Source organism: Cottoperca gobio, chromosome 16 (assembly GCF_900634415.1).
Source record: "Cottoperca gobio chromosome 16, fCotGob3.1, whole genome shotgun sequence".
NCBI lineage: Eukaryota > Metazoa > Chordata > Actinopteri > Perciformes > Bovichtidae > Cottoperca > Cottoperca gobio.
The window spans coordinates 3659752-3679132 of record NC_041370.1 but is presented as its reverse complement, the minus strand read 5'-3'; the positions used below and the strand labels follow the sequence as shown (position 1 = coordinate 3679132).

The 19381-nt window shown below is 43.3% G+C and overlaps 3 protein-coding genes across 6 annotated transcripts in view; 2 read left to right on the top strand and 1 right to left on the bottom strand.

Moving 5' to 3' along the window:
* The first annotated feature begins 381 nt into the window (after positions 1-381).
* On the top strand, positions 382-2779 carry LOC115021384 (nectin-4-like). 3 transcript variants are annotated; one of them, XM_029451812.1, is made up of 7 exons: positions 382-480; positions 624-693; positions 916-1254; positions 1492-1606; positions 2381-2409; positions 2495-2550; positions 2648-2779. In XM_029451812.1, the coding sequence occupies exons 2-7, from the start codon at positions 633-635 to the stop codon at positions 2768-2770; spliced, it is 723 nt and encodes a 240-aa protein (XP_029307672.1). In that variant the 5' UTR covers positions 382-480; positions 624-632; the 3' UTR covers positions 2771-2779. The 3 variants fall into 3 exon arrangements, with proteins under 3 accessions (XP_029307672.1, XP_029307671.1, XP_029307673.1); XM_029451811.1 differs by having other exon boundaries at positions 1486-1606; XM_029451813.1 differs by lacking the exon at positions 1492-1606 and having other exon boundaries at positions 2648-2694.
* Positions 2780-4637: 1858 nt separating this feature from the next.
* LOC115021385 (nectin-2-like) lies at positions 4638-7892 on the top strand. The gene is made up of 4 exons (XM_029451814.1): positions 4638-4896; positions 5129-5464; positions 5836-5950; positions 6200-7892. The coding sequence occupies exons 1-4, from the start codon at positions 4851-4853 to the stop codon at positions 6222-6224; spliced, it is 522 nt and encodes a 173-aa protein (XP_029307674.1). The 5' UTR covers positions 4638-4850; the 3' UTR covers positions 6225-7892.
* A 700-nt stretch (positions 7893-8592) lies between these two features.
* The window catches only part of grik5 (glutamate receptor, ionotropic, kainate 5), a 93172-nt gene continuing 82383 nt past the window's right edge, over positions 8593-19381 (bottom strand). The window contains exons 20-23 of one of the 2 annotated variants that reach the window (XM_029451808.1): positions 18630-18855; positions 15286-15414; positions 14208-14329; positions 8593-12893 (exon numbers count right to left, since the gene is read on the bottom strand). In XM_029451808.1, the coding sequence (XP_029307668.1) occupies positions 12264-12893; positions 14208-14329; positions 15286-15414; positions 18630-18855 (1107 nt within the window). In that variant the 3' untranslated portion in view covers positions 8593-12263. Of the gene's footprint in view, positions 12894-14162; positions 14330-15285; positions 15415-18629; positions 18856-19381 lie in introns of both variants that reach the window. The other variant, XM_029451807.1, reaches the window with a different exon arrangement.

The following is a 19381-nucleotide window of genomic DNA, read 5'->3' as shown; positions in this document are numbered from 1 at the left end:
ACCTCTCTCTATAACTCTGCTTATTTAGGAATAACGTGGTTCAAACAGTAACATCACACATGTTTCATCCTCACACTCTCGTGCCTCTCTGGACGTCAGTACCATCACCTGACCGCACGAGGTCGCTGTTCCACTGGTGGATGCTTCACGGGTGACAGGATTAAACCAACAGCTCACTTGGATGCGACTTTAACACAGTTATTATTTGTTGTTCCTGGTAAAAGGACAACACACTGCACTCACACTTTGTATTTACAGTAGGCTGTCAGTGGATTTGTTTTGCGGCACATAGCACGTTTGTGGTGGCCAACCCTTCAGACCATGTTCCTCTTTACATAATATTGTGTTCCTGTGTTGGTCTCACGTCGTCATCATTTGACACTTTATTCTCGCGTTGCCACAACTCGTTTCTTTCTCAGTGTTTCTGACTAAAGCACCAACAACTGGACATCGGAGGATTTGCCTTTTTTTTTTTTAACTGTAAGTTTCCTTAATGTCTGATTTAATTACATATTTTATTTTAAATGAATATGCCTCGCTTTGGAGGCAACATTGCTGCTGCATTCATTCGTATATGCACAGCGTGTTGGATTGTAAAGTTTGTTCTTTTGTCCGTCGTGTAGTTATGAACCATGAGAAGTTGCAGCAAATCCCCGATAATTCTGAAGCTGATTTACATCACTTTACTCCCAGGTAAGACACAACGTTTTGGACTTTTGAAAGTCAAATTAATAGCATTTAATATATATATATTAAAATTATATATATATATATATATATATATATATATATATTATATATATATATATATATATATATATATTAAATGTAATATATATATATACCAAACCGTGCAACCAGAGTTAAACAATACTGCACATCTCCTGCAACCATGTCACCTTCTCTTTCTGGCAGCTCTTGAGGCCCAAGAAGTCAAAGTCTCGCCTGAAGTGACGGGAGTCGTCGGGCGTGATGTCACCCTGCCATGCCAGTACATCCCAAGATCAGATATGGACTCTATTAATCAGGTTCAGTGGATGCTCAGTCCACCAGGAGGAGAGAACATCATTGTTATTGTTTCTAATGGTCAATTAGTTAGTGTTCAGGATTCCTTTCTGAAGGGGAGGGTGGAGATTGCAGAACAATCTTTGATCATTCGAGATGTGGAAAAGAACGATTCAGGGTCGTACACCTGCACCGTTACAGCCTTTCCCACTGGCTCCTTTTCAGGAACCACCGACCTCGTTGTTCAAGGTGAGTAAGAAAAGCATTTATACACAGATTCAACTTGAACACACAATTGTGTTTCCGTTTTAAATGTGTTTAATCCCTCTGTCCATCACATGTAAGTGGGGGAAACAATGGCTTAGATTCTCTTAAATAAGTGGGATCGTTTGGTATATGCACCATTAATTTAACACACACACACACACACACACACACACACACACACACACACACACACACACACACACACACACACAGACACAGACACTCTCTCAGAACAGATGCCGTTATCGTCAGGGGTGGTGTCTGCTATAGTGATCGCTGTCATATTGGTGTTCGTCATCGTGGCAGCCATAGTTTACCTCGTCTTCATCAGACGGTGAGTGTGTGTGTGTGTGTGTGTGTGTGTGTGTGTGTGTGTGTGTGTGTGTGTGTGTGTGTGTGTAGGAGTACAGAAGCTTTAGAAAATTAATTATTCCCATAACCATCTCCTGTGTTACAAAGAATATAATCATCCAGTCACAGTTTTCTTTCATTGCTAACATTCATTGTTCAGAACTCTTCACCGTCAGTGAAACAGAAGTGTGTGTTGATCAAACTGTCAATCATTTTGTTGCCTTCACACAAAACACATTCAATAACTGCATTTTCCATAACTCCTTTTTCATTCATACTCCTCCACCTGCAGAACATTTTGTATTTGCAGCACATTTTTCAAACTAAACTAAATGAAACATTTCTGCAGTATTCAAACATACGAGATCTTCTTATCGCACAGCGACCGGGTGCGTTTCGAGTGAGACTTGTTGCCAGAGCTTTGGTCAAACAAGGTCATTGAGACGTGTATGAAGAGTTTTGGGGGGGGGGGGGGGGGGGGGGGGGGATTAATTGTTTGTCCGAGATGCATGGAACAACTTTGCATGCACAGCCCCCCTGAGCTCTGCAGGTATAACTAGACATCATGTGTTTCTGTATTTATTGTTAGCTAAGCATTATCTGGTTGTACACATTTTTAAAATTGTTCCATAGATTTACTACTTTCCTTACATGCATTTATTTTATTATTTCATTTCATATAGAAGGGATATATCATTTATAAGGTTAATTACACGCAGAATAACTAATCACAGCTGTTTTTACTCCTCTACATTAGACCTACAGTCAGTCACCGGGTCTTCATTGGTGAGAACGAACACTCTTCACTTCACTACCGGTTGATTTAAACGTTCTGTTCGGTTCCCTTCACTAGAACCCGTCTGTCTTTCAGATGCAGGTGGTCCAGTGATGGACGCGGCCAGGCCGTCTGTCATCGTAAGAGACGAGGTCAGACTTTAACTTGAATAAGTTTCAGTCAGATAAACTTTAATTATGCAACGATACAACCGAGCACAAGCACCTTAACACCGTCTCTCCTTCATAGGATGTGGTCTACTCTCACGTCAAGCTCAGACCGTCCACAGAAGCTCCACCTCCATCCAATGGCAAACGCACAGCGGATGATGTCACGTACGCCGAGGTCTCTTTGCATCAGAAGCCCAAATGAGAGAAAATGTCTCTTTGTGGTGCACACTGAAGTCTCAGAGGTCAACCTGGCTCTGTGTGCATGCACCACACAGAAGCAGGATTCACTCCCACGTGCCAGTCGAGTTCTTCTGCAGGCACGTTTGGTGCCACTTGGTTTTTAATAATGCAGGTGGGAATGGTAGAAACCAGCTCACCTCCAACAACGTTTTACCTCGTGTGACGAGCAGTGGAAAAACCCTCGCACTGGTCGCCATTATAGATCTCGTCACACAAAGTTCCTCCTTTGCTCACCATCAAAAGTAGGAAGACAAAAAAAAGGGAATACAACAGAAAAGGACACAAAAGGAGAACCAAGTGAGCAACGCAACACTCACACAGCTTGTTAATGATGCTGCTTCGGACTTCCTCAATTTATGCTGTAAAGGTCACTTTTTGGACACATTTCATTTTGAATGATTCGACTAAATTGCACATCATGAGGTTTAACGCAGTGACTCACCAGCGCCTGCATGAACACCTTTGTTAGGGTTAAAGGTTTATGAGTGAGGACGGCTGGATCTCTTGTGGTTTCACTCTTTCAGATTCTTCTCTCTCTCTCTCTCTCTCTCTCTCTCTCTGAGGTTGAATGTCAAAATCCTGTTTTGCAGATGCTGCAGTCCGAGTGTGCCTTGTGTAATAAAGTGACAAAATATAGTTTGCAAAGTTGCTGTAATGTTGCACACCATCACTGAACATTAGCAGCCGTCACAGTCTGCTGTCATTTCCTGACGTTAGTTCCCCTTATGTTGTGGGTGTGAGAATCTTTATGCACCAACTCAGTGTCGTCAGAACTTGTGAAAAACAACCAGTTTCTTTATGTTGTGTGAAAATACTAAAAAGAGCTTATTTAATTATACATGTTCTGTGTTGTTCCATTAAGTTTATATGTGAAATCATTGCTTTGGAGATATTTCAGTCCTTTTATCAAATCCTGCAGACAAGCAGGTAGACGGGACCGACACACTTCTGTAAAATCGTCTTCTTTCTTTTTGTTGCCGTCGCTTAATAAATCTCAATTTTCACATCCTTGAACAAATACTTGGTTTCTGATTTCTTCTCATGTCCTGTAGATTCATACCATGACAGGAAATAGATGAGAGATAAGACAAATGCTGTTTGAAGGGAGTGTTGTGAAAGCATTTCCACAGCAGTCATCAAATTACTCAGAAATGAGAAGAACAGAAATGCTGTCGTACAACTGAGAAGGAGTAACATGTGTGAGCTGGGAAGAAATTAAACTGAGGACAAACAATAGGCAACAATAGACACTGTGGAAGGGATTACATGCAGATTGGCTGTTCTTTGCATTTAAAAAGTCCTTAAAAACACCCACTCAGCCATTTGTCTTGGTCTCTGCTGTAGTTCTGTGTTCCTCTGTGGTTGTTTTGCGTCTCCCTGTTCAGTAACCCATCCATGATATTACCCGACCCAACAGCATTACATGTTATTATGTTGAAGTGTGTGTTTGTCTCAGTGGGTCAGTTGTCCGTCAGGTGTGGAAGTCTCCATGATTCTAACTTTGTATCATGCAAATGATCTGATTCTTGAATAAAAGACAGGTTTTGATGAACACTTTAAGTGTGTGTGTGTGTGTGTGTGTGTGTGTGTGTGTGTGTGTGTGTGATCAGAAGGGATTTGTGTGTCTCCGACTCGTCTTTGCATTGATCCGGAGTTATTGTGCACAAAGGAATCCGGTGCATTTCCACTGGAGACTTTCTTTGAAAGGAAATGAACTCTCATCCCTAATTGAGGGTGAAGGAAACACCACCCTGATAAAAAGGAAAGATAGCTGAAAATGTCTGGGGAGGGGAGGAGGGGGGGGGGGGAATGATTTATTTAGAAGAAGAGTTGTAGTTCTGACATGCCGGAGTCTTTAGGAAACATTACCCCTCACTTGTTATTCAACAACACAGCAGCCCTTCTGTGCACATCATCATCATGTCACCACATGAGGTCACTGAAGGTTATTAATAACACCAGCAAGGAAGCAGGAAATAAATTGCAGTTAGAAGACGAGACAACTGAGAACACACGTTGTGTTTCTGTCACTTGGTCTGTTGATGATGCTGCTGCGACTTCTGTGCTTCCTTCACATCGTGATCTCAGGTAAGCTTCAGCACCTTTTCATTATCGGCCATCAAGGTGCTCATTAATGTTGTTAAATACATATACAGTTGTGTTTAATCTATAGCAATCCTATTTTATGAATTGTTTATAAAGTTCTGTAAAGTAAAGATGAGTCAGATAAATGTAAATACTTTAACACATCCATGTTGAAATTACAAATAATCTTGTTTTCTTTATTCGATGGCTTCATGTCACCTTCTCTTTCTGGCAGCTCTTGAGGCACAAGAAGTCAAAGTCTCGCCTGAAGTGACGGGAGTCGTCGGGCATGATGTCACCCTGCCATGCCAGTACATCCCAAGATCATTTAGAGAGCGTATTTATCGTGTTCAGTGGACGCTCAAGTCACCAGGAGGAGAGGACATCGACATTATTGATAACCGTGAATCAGTTCGTGTTCAGGATTCCTTTCTGAAGGGGAGGGTGGAGATTGTAGAACAATCTTTGATCATTCGAGATGTGAAAAAGAACGATTCAGGGTCGTACACCTGCACCGTTACAGCCTTTCTCACTGGCTCCTCTTCAGGAACCACCGACCTCGTTGTTCAAGGTGAGTCTGCACAGGAGGAATTAAAATGATGTTTAAATGATCAAAAGCAAAGTTAGCAGTCGTGATTCAAGAAGCTAAATCACTGCTTTTGTCTGTTTTTCGTGTCGTTAACTACGGAAGCACAGCGCACAATTAATTAAGCTCATTTCCAGTTTTTATTATTGCTTCTGTGCTGCAGCCGCGATGAACGCTGACAGACTGACAGGTTAAAGGACGGCTGTGTTTTGTTTTACGACCTGTGAAACTTAATTCAGGGGCATTTTTCGCTGGCAAAATTATATTTTGTTATAATTTATCACAGGCACATTGTCAATCTGATCAAGTATTTAGATCACGGTGTCTAATAATAAAAACTATTATTATTTTTAAAGGGCTGCTGTGCATCGAAGAAGTCAGCCCGGTGTACCCAAAAATCATAATTGGTGGAGTATTCGTGCTGATAGTGGGGACCATGCTGACCACAACTCACTGCATCATCAGGAAAAGGTGTGTGTGTGTGTGTGTGTGTGTGTGTGTGTGTGTGTGTGTGTGTGTGTGTGTGTTTTATGCAAGAGTTTCTATATGAGCGGTTTTAAACGGGTCATATTACTAATACATCATCATCATCTTGTTAAAGCACAAACTTTACTTTACAAAAGTGCAAAGGAACTATTTGCTTTACTCCGACGCGAGGCTCTCTAACCCTGAACACCACGTACGTATATGTAAAGTTATAAGACTCTGTTTGTCTTTCAGATACAGACGCTGCAGCGGCGTGTGATTGAAGGAGACAAGGTGAACTTGGAGATGGTTCTCAGGCCACATCTTTAAATTGCATTTATTTAAACAAATCAACTTGATGCGAACAACAGAGCACTGAAGCCTCATCCTCCAAACACAGGTCTGAGCGGAGCCAATGACAAACACGGAGCGTGCACAACAGGTCATGTGCTTCTGACCTTTACCAGCTCTGAGCTGCGTTTACCATCACGTTGGTCACATTTAGCAAAGTAATCGCGTAACTGCTGCTCAAAAGTATAAGTTTAGTGTCGTCAACAAATCAAAGTTTTAGCAAACATTACTGTTTATTTAGGAGCAAACGCTGCATTTGTTGTGGATTAATACACGATGGCGAGTATTTACAGCAGCGGCGTTCATCATCATGAGGGAACATGTCGCCATTTATTCAATGTTGGGTTTTCTCATGTCTAGAAGAAGTAGAAATGTTTTTTCGAGTGGTTCAAAAACAGGAAATGGACAATAAGAATCATGTAGTTCCTGTTTCTCAACTATTAAAGAGAAGAAAGACGAACAAAGAGAAAAGTACAAAAAGAAACTCATTTTACATTTCTGTTGTGATTCTTGTCCACTAAAGTTGACGAAGAGGTTTACGTCTCTTCCTCTTCCTCTTCCTCTCACAGATTGATGGTTAGAGACGGTAGATCACAGGACTTGGAGTAATTTTAGATTGTGGTATGACCATTGTTACTTCTGTAAAAGGATCCGAGTACTTTCCCCGCCACCTCATTTTGTGGATGTGAGATTTGACATAAAAACCTAAAAATAACTTTTGGTTTTTAACACTTAAAGCACTAAAACACAGAATTAAAAACAAGAACATTATTCTAAAATAATGCATTAAACAAAGAAGCAGAGCGGGCCTACCTGTCATGGAGGGACAGCTCACTGATTTATTGACTAAAGCTTCCGGGCTGCAGGTGACAGGTAAAGACTCCAGAGGCAGGGAAGTGAAAGCATGAAGCACCAGTAACAAACTGGCAACTGACTGGGAAGGGGGGGGGGGGGGGGTAGCTGATTAAGTGGAAACAGGTGAGCAGGTGAATGAGTCAGGTGATGGGGAAGGTCTGAGGGCCTCTGGTGGACAGGTAGAGGACGGCAGGTCTGAGGAGTTAGAGGAGAGGACACGGCAAAAAAAAAAAGGAAAAACCTTCAAAATAAAAGATAAAATAAAAATTCATAATGCAGGATATAAAAGACACATTAATTAAATCTATAAATTGGACTAATATAAACCTCGACCTGTCAGGTGTACCTTCTCTCACTCTTCAGCTCCTTAACAACCTTACAGCCTCATTCTGTAGTCGTCTGTTTGCTGCGTTATTTTATTTTGAAATTCACTGATAAAGACATTTGATTATAATCACCATCTGTGCTGTCAGGACACATGCGAACGACTTTTGTATTTTGTATGTGCAAAAATACCAACATAAGGGCCTAACTAAATGTATAACTTACTGTGCCGTTACATCTGTTTACTAAAGAAATTAAATGTTTGTTTACAATTAGTGTAATACTTTTGAGATAAATACTGTTTATTTATCAATGTGCTTTGAGATCTACAGAAACAGCACAGATCTGTAAACTGTCTCAACTTTGCTTTAAACCAGAACTTGTTATTGCTTAATAATAAAGTTCACACTTTACCAAATCTGTGTTTCCTTCATTTTTCTTCTTTACTGAAGAGTTCTGTCATAACAGGAAATTGAAAACCGCATTTTGAGGGAAGTTGGGGACATTTTCTTGCAGAAATATTCAGTATTTTTGTTACTTTTAAGTAATAATACTTCTCTATTTGTACCTAAGTAGTTGTTGTGGCACTTTTAATAACGGGAAACTTCCGTATTTTTCAACCTGGACCATATTTCCCCTTATTTTTGTGTCTAATTGACTAACAGGAACTCCAGTATTGAGCGAGAAGTCTGCGATGCAATCCTTCGGCAGTCAATGTTCGCCCACTTAAAGTGCTTTTGCCAGATTGTTATTATAAGTGTCTGACAGCGTTATTGAAAGGACCCCGCAGAGAAATAAAACGTCTGTTTGGTATTGTGTCATCTGAGGTTTGGAGAGCCGGTGTTGTGTTGGGAGTGCAGAAAGTGCAGCTTTGTGTTATTTAAAAGATTTCAGACAATGTGGATGAAACGCAAGACTTCTCTTTGAGCGAGTCTTTACGAAGCGTGAAGAATTACTTCTGAGTCCTTTTCATAATGTCGTCAGACACATAGGTAGAATCTGTGAGCATCTTCGTGTCTCCTGGTCAGTAAATCACACCCCCCCCCACTCGAGACGTAAGAAAAAAAGAAAGCAGCAAAACCTTCGCACTCAAAAAGCAAAGACAAACGTCACTGTGGGACTGTTTGAATACTTTTATTCCAAAAGAAGTGTGTGTGTGTGTGTGTGTCTATAGGTTTGAACAACAGGGTGATCTCTCCGAAGAGCATCTTCGCCCCCCCCGTCACCCACAATCACACTATAGAACCTCTTGCTCTTTAATAGGAATAACAACAACAATTTCATCATAATATTCATCATCAGTTTTAATAATCCATTTAGCACTAGTATAGAAATATGAAAAAATACCAAAGAAAAGAACAGAAACGTAAACAGAAAGGTTTGTTGAGGAGCGACTGTTCAGACACCCCATCTGATTTGTTTTGTGACCCTCCCTTCCCTTCGAACTAGCAGTTATTCACACCAGCAATGTTTCAGCTCCTCTCGTACCCCCCCCCCCCCCCCCACACACTGAAAGCTTTCAGCTGATGGCTTCACGCCGCTGATAGCCACTTACTTATTGGCTCTGTGCTGCTGTCACATATCAACTTTTGTGAATTCTTACACACAACAATCCAAGACAACAGGAAGGAGACAAAATTGGAAAACAACAAAAACAACCAGTGGGTTTACAACCTTTAGACAACAAGAGAATTGGAAATGAAGAAGTTGTGAGCGGGTGTGTCTGTCAGTGTGTGTTGTGTGTGTGTGTGTGTACTGTGACTTCTTGTAGGAAGGGTTTGGCTCCTGTTGCCTATTCAGCATTCTGAACACACAGAAGTAAACAGAGACACATCAAATCCAGGCCTGCGTCTGCTGACAGCAATCATTCAGAGAAACAGCATAATGTGTGCAAACAACGTTATCGGTCATGATCTGGAGCACAACACCGTCGACAAATCTGTTTCACTGCAAAATGCATAATTCTATACAGCAATGCAACATTTGCCCAGACAACAATGCCAGTGTTTTCTCCCCTCAGGGGATTTGTAAAGGGCTGAACTGGTGGGTTTGCATTTTACGTCGCACACTTTGTATTACTGCTGAGTGTGGCTGGGTGGGAAGCCAGTGAGGGATGGAGTTCCTGCTGCTCGTTGAGTTCTGACATGATGGCATGTAGCTCCTCGGTTAAGTGTGAAGCAGCGGGTAACTTTATGTGCATTAGGAGGAGACTGATGAGTGTCAAGAGGGCTGCAGAGACTGTGGTGCAAGTGGAGATATGGAGAATTTAAAACACAGGGGAAGAAATACAGAAAAGGAATAAAATGATACGTCCAGGAGGCAGGAAACACGGACCTTCGAGAATCAGCTGCTGAAAAGCTTTACATTCATAAAATCTGCTGTCAGGAAATCAAAGCATCAAAGACAAACAATAAGCAGGAACGTTGAGCGTGATGATGCAAACTCTTGGATTGCAGGACGTCCTCCAACAGCCCAGAAAATACATTTTTAGAACAATATAGTCACAATATCTAAGATTGTGTTAAACCGCCTCCTAGTTCAGTCGATAAGTCCACTGCGAGTATTTTGATCACTGATTGAATAAACAGCTGAGTCAATGAACTGCAGTGCAGAACATGCTAATACAGCGTTCGATAATCATGTCATATCAACAAAAATATAGAACCTATGGGACGATGGAGGGAACCTTTCAGACGTGTTGTCCCACAGAGAACAGCTGCAGCACACGGGTACGTTTGATTCACACCTCATTCTTTTACTACGGCCCCCAGGTTATAATCATTAATGGAAGAAATAACTTCATTATAACACATTCAGTGCAGATTTAAAGGATAAGGCTGCTAACATGTGTTGCTCTTTCATCACTTCCTGACGTCTCTTCTCTTAAAAAATAGGCACAAATATATACTTTCTTTAAAAAAGAAAAGGTTTTGAGCAAAGTCCGACAAATTAACTAAGTAAGTAATGGAAGTCTATAGCCAAGAGTAATAAGCTACTTGCCAGTCAGATCACTTTATTAATTCATAGGTGGTTTTTGGATTTAAATGACAATAGGAACGAAACCAGCCTTATTCTTTAATGCTCCTTGTAATTATACCACAATTACTTGCTGTGAAAGCAGTGGCTACATGGGAGATTGGAACTATTAAAAGAACATAAAGGTATGCTTATACTCATTAGCAATCATCTAAAGTGTGCACAATTTCAAGTTAAAGACCTAAAATGTGCAAACCCCCCAGTGCATTCCCTTGAAGCACTATGTGTAGTGTGGAGTCTCACACAACAGTCGTGCTGTAACATTAGCAACGTAATTAAACGAGGTTTTCTTCACCAGCCGGAGCGAAAAACATGTATTTCTTCTAAATCTATTTATCAGCACGTTTTCTCTGTGTTCAACCCCCTCGCGAACGAGTCCCCAGCCACCGAGGGGAGTAATTAGGCGATCAAAAGCTTGAGACAGTATTGACGAGGCTGTGTCGAGTCTATCACTCTGGCAGGAGTCTCTACGGTGGACGGCCAAGTCTGTCTGTTCAACAGTTAAACAGAGAAGGGAAGAAGCTGGAGCTGCTGGCGCATTAACAAGCCCCTTAAAAGATGCCCAGAACGAACAGATCAGGACACATCTAATAATGGAAGTAGTTCAGTTAAGGATTTCTCATTCAAATTCAGCGGTGTCCTTTTCACTCCTTTTCTATCTCCTCTCGTTCCGCTCGTCTCTATCTCGCCTCTCTGGCTCTGCCTCGCCCCCGTCTCTCTATCTCCTCTTCGCTGTGTGAACGGAGGTGAAACAGAAGTAAAGGCTTGGCGAGTGCTCCACCGGGATAACGAGGGACATTCGTTCCACATTTCAAAGCCTCTTGCTCTTTCTCCTCTTTTTGTGGCCGTCTGATTATCTAACATTTGTAGAAGGGTGCTGCCGCCGGGTACATGGTTCTCCTCACTTTGAGTAGTTACACACAGGAAGCACACACTTTTACACACACGCACAGTGTAAAGACAGACAGTTTCCTCTGCTACCATTTGCATTATGTTGTCTTGAAGTTGTTTCATCCACCTTTCCTGATACCATCCAAAAAAAGCAGCTACAGGGTCACAGGGAGGGACACAAAACTGTTCAACACAATAAGCCGCAGTCTTAGTATGTTATAATCCACCATATTGTCACATCTAGTCTGTATTTAACTCTGTTATTCCCACTTAGAACAATGGTAACAAAACAAGAAAGACGACAAAAGAAAAGAAAAACAACAGGAAATCATTTTCTGGATGTCTTTTAGTTGCTGTTTTAAATCACATACGGATACAGTATGTCCTCCAACAAGGCTTCATGTTACTAGAGGGGTGTTTAGCTCCCATGGAAGTGTCTGTGGAAGGAAACCAAATCTAAAGGTGAAGTGAGAGGCGGAGCGAGGAGAGACAGAGGAAACCATCATCTGGTCATGTGCATTTCCGCTCAGATTTGTCCAAACTGAACAGTTTTAACTGAGTTTATTACAGAAGCTGATTTGACCGTCACACAGCAAGCTAGTTCTGCATCTGTAGGCCTCAAGCTCAACCGGAGAAAGGGTCACAGTTTCCCCTCTTTGTTCTCCATTTAAAGGTCGTCTCATTTCCTATTGGCTGACCTCGCAGAGTTCAACCTTTCTTCCCTCCATCTCTCCCTCTTTTGTTCGCCGATGAATTTTGCAGTGTTTTTGTCAGCAGCACAAATGTTCCTCCGTCACGTCACCGCAGCCCCCTCACCCTCACCCTCACCCTCACCCCCTCACCCCGCCCTTTGCTTCTGGTCTCAGTCCTGGTCGCCCAGTAGGTCTGTGGTGTTGCTGTTCTGTGGAGGTGGAAGGGGTCGGGAGGTGTGAGGCGGGGGGCTGTGGTGTAGCTGCCTTGGGCTGGGCCCCCCTCCGCCCTCACTGTCTGTGTTGGATGAGGATGGGGGTGGGGGTGGGGGCAGCCTGGGCAGGGGCGCTGATAGAGGCGGTATTCTTGTTGTGGTTGATCCTATAGTGCTGCCTGATCTCAGGTTCTGGATCCTCCTGCACTCCTGACAGATCCGCACATGGGTGCAGCTGCGGGCGGGCAGCATCACAGGGGTAGGGGCTGGTGGAGGAGGGGTGGTGTTGGCTCCCAGTGGATCATCTAGGATCCGCTGGGGACCAGGGCCCAGATCAGGTAGCCCCGTCCCTCCTGCTCCACCTCCTCCAGCTCCACCCGTCAGCGGGCCAGCTCCACTGTACAGCTTGCCATTGCTGAGGCGCATCTCCCGGACCAGGCGCAGCGGGCGCGGAGCCCCCAGAGCTATGCGTGTGGGGTGGCGCAGGGTTGCTGAGCTGCTGAGGGGTCGACGGCGGCGCATACGGGAGCTCTTCTTACAGGAGACGGCGTTTCGGAACTCTGTGATCATCTCCTGACAGACAGACACCTGAAGGAGAAAAGGCAGGAGGGAGGAAAGAGGGAAAGACGGAAGGGAGGGAGGCAAAGGTAGGAGGGGCGCCACGGACACAAAGTGGGCAGGCAGCGGAACAAGACGGTGGTGAGGTAGTACATAAACAGGAAAACGGAGGGAAAACAAGAAAATTGAAAAGAAAAGCAAAAGATAAATAAAAAAGGCGGGACCAAGGCAGAAAGAACGGACACAGTGAGGCATGGGGGAGGAAAAAGTGGCAAGATAAGCGAGGGCACAGAGATCAACAAATGGAGGGATGGTTTTAGGACAGAAATGAGGAGGCAATGGGGAAGGATGTGGAGATGGACAGAGATGGGAGAATATCCAAGGAGCAGAGAGAGTTATTAAAATCCAAACACACAAAACACCAAAATGTTGTTTAGTTTATGGGCACTTCATTATGGCACTATGCACTATGAACGGACAGGCAGGCCTGCAAACTCAGGTGCACATATGCAAAGGCAGACTCACACACACCCTCACACACACACAGGAAAACACCCAGACATTATTTTGTCATTCCAACAGCATGACCAGTGTTATTTGCAAACACGACGGACAAAATGCATGTCAACTACAGACACCGACTACGACTGAAATCATATTTAAAAAGTCATGTGCTCACATAAACAGAAACAATACTCGTTATCGGAGAACAGACACTGATGACAGGAGGCGTGTGTGTTTGAGCGAGAGGTAGAGGGAGACGCACAGTGAAATGGGTGAGAAGTAATCCAAGAATGGAAACGAAGAATACCAGCGTACATGTGAGGCATGTAAAAGAAGATACATCATGACATTTAATGCCAGGGAAAAAGATCACACTACTTCTCTATGCAAGCAAATATTGCCATTTCTCAATATTGCTTATCCGTACCATCAAGATTAGCTCACAAACACTTGCTGCCATACTGTTAAACACCAAACACTAAAAGGGCACAATGACTTCAAAACAGGCAGGACATGCAAAGTGAAATCAAATTCTCTATTAGTTGTATAAATTGTGGACAATACAGCAGTTCAGGGCGGCATACTTCAACATTCCTCTCATCTCAACATGCACAGAACGCTAAAACCTCAAATGTTAGAGCGCACACGGACAGACAGACACATGGAGGCAAAAGGTGGAAGAAATCTACCCACTCTCTCACACACACACACACACACACACACACACACACACACACACACACACACATAGAACAAAATAATCAAAAGGGTTGGCGGGATGCCATGGGAACCTACTGGGGTGTGTCTGTGGGGTCGGCGAGGGCAGGTATGGGGGCATACCTCATCGGTCTCCGCAGAGCGGCGTGTCGACCACACGAACTCCATAATGGCCACAAACACAGCAATGATGAGGCCACAGATCAGCACCACAAAGATGCCCCCAATGTTCTCCATGCCCAGACCTGAGAGGGGGCCACAGGAGACAAGCATAATCACACACATGCAGAAGCACACCAACACTGTCGTGCTTTCAGATGTGTTACTTATCTTTTTAAATGTGAGCCACGGAGAGTGCTATACAGCACGGTATATTGTTCTGCTGCTCTGTACGAGATGCTAAACTACAATTGTTTGCCGTCTTGCTGAGAGTTAGGGGAGAAGATTGACAGCACGCTGTACGATAAATATGAAGCTACTGCCAGTTAGCTTAGCACAAAGACTGGAAACAGCTAGTCTGGCTCTATCTGCAGGTAAATACACCTGCTGACCAGCACCTGTAAAGCTGGCCAAGCTTTTGTAAAGGATTAAATACACAAGATATGACACGATAAGTATTGATGTCTTCGTCTCCACTCTTCACGCTAAGATAAGCTAGCTGCGTGGTCTTCTCTAGTAACTCTCAGCAAGAAGGCAAATAAGCGTATTTCTCAAAATGTCAAACAATTCCTTTAAGTCTGAGAAAATGACTCGCGCTCAGCAGGGAGTTAGAAAGACATGGGACGTACCACCCAGGGAGGGTGGAAGTGTAGCGTAAGTGAACATTTCTCCGCCTCTGCAGCTCCAATATTTTTGAATTGCTTTTTATTTATTGACTCATTTTATCCCCATACATGCCATAATGTAAGCATCGTATATTAACACACACACACACACACACACACACACACACACACACACACACACACACACACACACACACACACACACACACACACACACACACAGACTGACTCTAATATAATCCCCATTACACGCCACCTGAAACAAACAGAAGACATTTGTGAAAGTAGATTTGGCTAAGCACCCTTCACAAGGACATTAGGTTAGGCATTAGCCATTAGCAGGACTCTAGCAGGGAGTGAGGAGACTATTACTGGGGACATTAGAGAGAGGAGACAGACAGCTGCGGTCGACTGACCCTTGGCACGGTGGTCCTCCTCTTTGGGGCATTGGCCTCCCTCCCACCACCTCCTCTTCAGTATCTCCAGCCTGTTATTTTCCTGCAGCTGGAGGATGGCCAGCGTGAGCTCATCTCTGAACGGAGACCCTGGGAAATGACAGGAAATCAGGATAAGAGGAAGTGGTGGAGGGCGGATAAGGTGCGGCACAAGAAGCCCGAACAAGAAAGGGGTTATTTCAGATGAGGAGAAAAACATGAAATGAGTAAAGTGTCGGAGAAAAGGAGAAGGGATCACAGGGATAGGATTGCTGTTGCAGCCTCAAGATGGCGACGAGTGATCTTACTTTGAGAATAAAGAGAGGATTAGTGAGAGATAAAAGAGCGAGATTACATCCACACAGAGCCAGCGGTACAGCTGCTAGTCAGACAGCATACAAAGCATGTCATAAACTACATACAGTAGAAGAGAATGGGAGGATTTAAACGCTCACTTCAACAGAAATTGCAAATATATTCCGTATGTTTCCCTACTTTCATCTAGACATGCAGACAATCAGCAGACCTCAAAGGGAGCAGTGTTCATCTGAATTCATTTCTGCATAACTGTTGTGACAGGGATAGTGTTTCTAGATCACCTGTTCTATCCGCACAACAGGTCACATGTGTTATCCCCCGCAGCAACACAGAACCTCCCACTTCATACTGCCCTCTGGGCGACTTGTGTGCTGTGCATTCAGGGATGTTGAAATGTGTTAAAGGAATAGTTTAACATAAATGCTTCTTCGCTTTCTTGACAACATTCATATCACTCTCTTGAAGCTACAGATGATTAGTTTAGCTGGAAACAGCTAGACTATCAAAAAAAAGAAGCACCTAAAGCCAACTAATTACCATTTTATATCTTGTGTGTTTATCTGTATAAAAAAACTAATCGTAAAAACAACAAGGGAGGGTTTTACGGGGGTTTAGTGCCGGACAATTTCCCTCCGGCGGCTTGTCGACCTTGGAAGGTCACTGTTCCCTTCCAATAGATAGTCCAGCAAATAACTCCCCATAAAACTGCATATTAGAAGACAAAGCCAGGCGAGCTGTTTCCAGCCTTTATGCTAAGCTAAGCTAACCCTTTGCTGGCTGTACAGACTTCAAACTGGTGTCCATCATCAAACTTCCAGCGAGAAATCAATCAAGTGTCTTCCTCCTCTCTCTTCTGTCTCCTCATGTCTGCTCTCCGTGCTCATGTACAGTAACTATTTAGTTTATCTTTCTGCACACCTTTGGTCCGTCATATCTCCCTCTCTCTAGTCCTGCCCTCCTCCTCCTCCTCCTCCTCCTCCTCCTCCTCCTCCTCGTTAGAACGCATCACTGTGATGCAGTGACACCACCTCTGTGAGCTGAACAAAAAAAGGGCTTCAGAAGAGCCGGACGTGTGTGGAAAAGCAATTAACTGCATGTTCATTACTTCCAGTTGAAATACTTACTAATCCCTCAGATAAAAAATAAATCAAGCACGTACAAGACATTTTTCAGATCTAATCTCTCACCAGTCAGTACTACTACATGTGTCTATTTAGCATAATTGATCTCATGCAGGTGTTTCTGCCTCTCCAACAGTCAATTACGTTTCTTTGTTGTTGTTTATAGTCCTTAAAGAGCAGCACTTGGACACAATTGTAGTTACGTGTCATCTTTACTTATCTAAATATGTGACACTGATCATAACAGGCATAGACAATATGTTTACGTCCCTCGGACTGCACTGCTGTTCCACTGCAACGCCATCGTTTCCCACCGTCACAGCAGCAACAGCTCTGTGTTACAGCACGAGCTTGTGGATGTGTGACGTGTTCCTGTTAACAAAGCTCAATCCTTTAACACGGCGATTCCCAATCTAAGGATCGGAAGCCCAACGGGGCTGCGAGATGAATCTAAGTGGTCGTGACATGATTACCAGAAGAGGAAATAAGAAAATCAATATTCTGCTACTTTTCTCTAATCATCTTATAAGAAACAGTATATTTTTTATCTCTCTGGACCGAAAAAAACAACATTAAAATGAAGCTAATTAGAAGACGTCTGTGTTCGACTGAAGTGCTCACAGTTCAAACAGTCAGATCAGAAAGTAGATGTTGAGGGCTCACAAGCATTAAAGGATGGGCAACAGTGTTTTAACATAATACTCATGATCATATCTCTGCAGCTCGTGTAACACTGTTGTTAATGTGTCTCTAACTACGGAACGCTACTTTAATGGTGTTAGCGCTTATATTCAGAGCTCAGAGGACCCTGAATAATTGAACATGTTGCTGTTTTGACACAACAATACCCTTTTTCTTTTTGAATTAATCCACAAGCTGTCGCAAAACATTTTCTTTGTACCAGGTCCAAGAGAAGGATCAGTGTTGCATCCCTTGTGGCTTCCCTGCGACGGTTGCCCGTTGTTGATTTTGAGATAGATTTCAAGCCTTTATTAATACATTACAGGCCTAATCAAAGACTTGACAGCTATATCTGTGACCGTCCGTGACCTTTGATTCCCCGAGGACGCCCATCTTACTCTTAGATCTTCAGGCTCGACGGAGCGTTTGATGCAGAGGCTCGCAGGCTTTGAAATGCGATGCCTGAAAATCAATATTGATGTTATTAAAACCCATTTATAGGCTTCAAAGACTTGTGCTAATTAACATGTTTTAAACTACATCTGTATTTCTCCTTTAATGGTGTGATAACATACTGTATTTCTCTAAGATAGAAAAGAATAAACACATTACATATTGATTATCTGAAGATGAAATAACTTTACAGATCATTGAAGTGACTGTGAACGAATGAATCTCTTCTTAATTTATCAAAATGTACAGATTTTGAAGCTATTAGAGCCGCAGTGTTGAACGTTTGTCTCCGCACTCTGGCAGTATGAGTAGTTACCATATGGGAGCGAGCAGAGCGTCGGAGTACGGCGGAAGAGAAGCGTCCAAGAAAAGTTTCTGTGCAGTGTTTGCTCCAGATAATTAAAACAGTAACTTGCCGTTCAGAGGAAGCATTAAAGTAAAACGGAAAGACTTGACGAGAGAGCACTCCTGGGGGGGGGGGGGGGGGGAGCTGCGGCGCGCTCACCTGCAGGCAACACAGGGAGAGAGTCGCCACAGACGCCAAACATCACAACTCTGCTGTACTGTACTGCCACACACACAGAGAGCTTCCCCTGGCGGCCAGAGGCTGAATCAGCATTGTGTGAACAGATGTTGATGTAAAAGCCCCCGTGCACTCCAGAGTCAAAGCTATCACCTGGTAGTTATTACATTAACAGCTTCTACAGGAACTTTGTCACGTATGTTTTTGTTTGAAAAAGTATGTTTCATTACCCAATGGCATGCCGATGCCGTAGCCTTTGGTGTCCAGCAGGCCTCCGATCTTTGTGAGGTTACAGTTGAGGCCGCGGTGGTACTCGTTCATGGTGCTCTCCATCAGGAAGGCGTACTTGGAGTTGACCACGCGTGCGATGCCCTCCTCCGTGCTTTTCACAAATACATTGGGCTGCTTGGAGTTCATGTAGTTCCACATCCGCTGGTAGGTCTGGTAACGTGAGTTCTGCAGAGGGAAGGGAGTAAATACTGATTGCAGATGTGCTTTCTTACACTCATTTGTCTCTGAAGCAGAAATGAAAGAAGGAAGACGGACAAAGAGAAGGAGAGACGCATCCAAACAGAGGAGGGACGTGTACAGAAGAGTAAAACATCAATGGCAAATGAAAGCAAAGAGGAAGGAGGAGAGCAGGAGGGAAAAAAAGCAACGTCAATCAAGGCAACAGATTATTCACACATGGCGTAGCTGATGCGTCATCTTTCATACAGATGGAGGTAAATCAGCACACAGGAGGTGGTTTAGCAAATACAGAAAGCTCTAAAACAGGATTAAGTGTTTAAAGTGAACAATTACATGTTGCATCTCTGTGTGTGAGAAGAAAGGGAAAGACAGGGCGGCATGTGTGTGTAGCAATGCGAGGTGTCTATTGTGTGTGTGTTTGTTTGTGTGGATTAGGCATTGAGTGGGGTAATGTACTGTAGCATTGAAATTGGCTTACGTAGGCAAACATAGACCACTCTTTCTTATATCC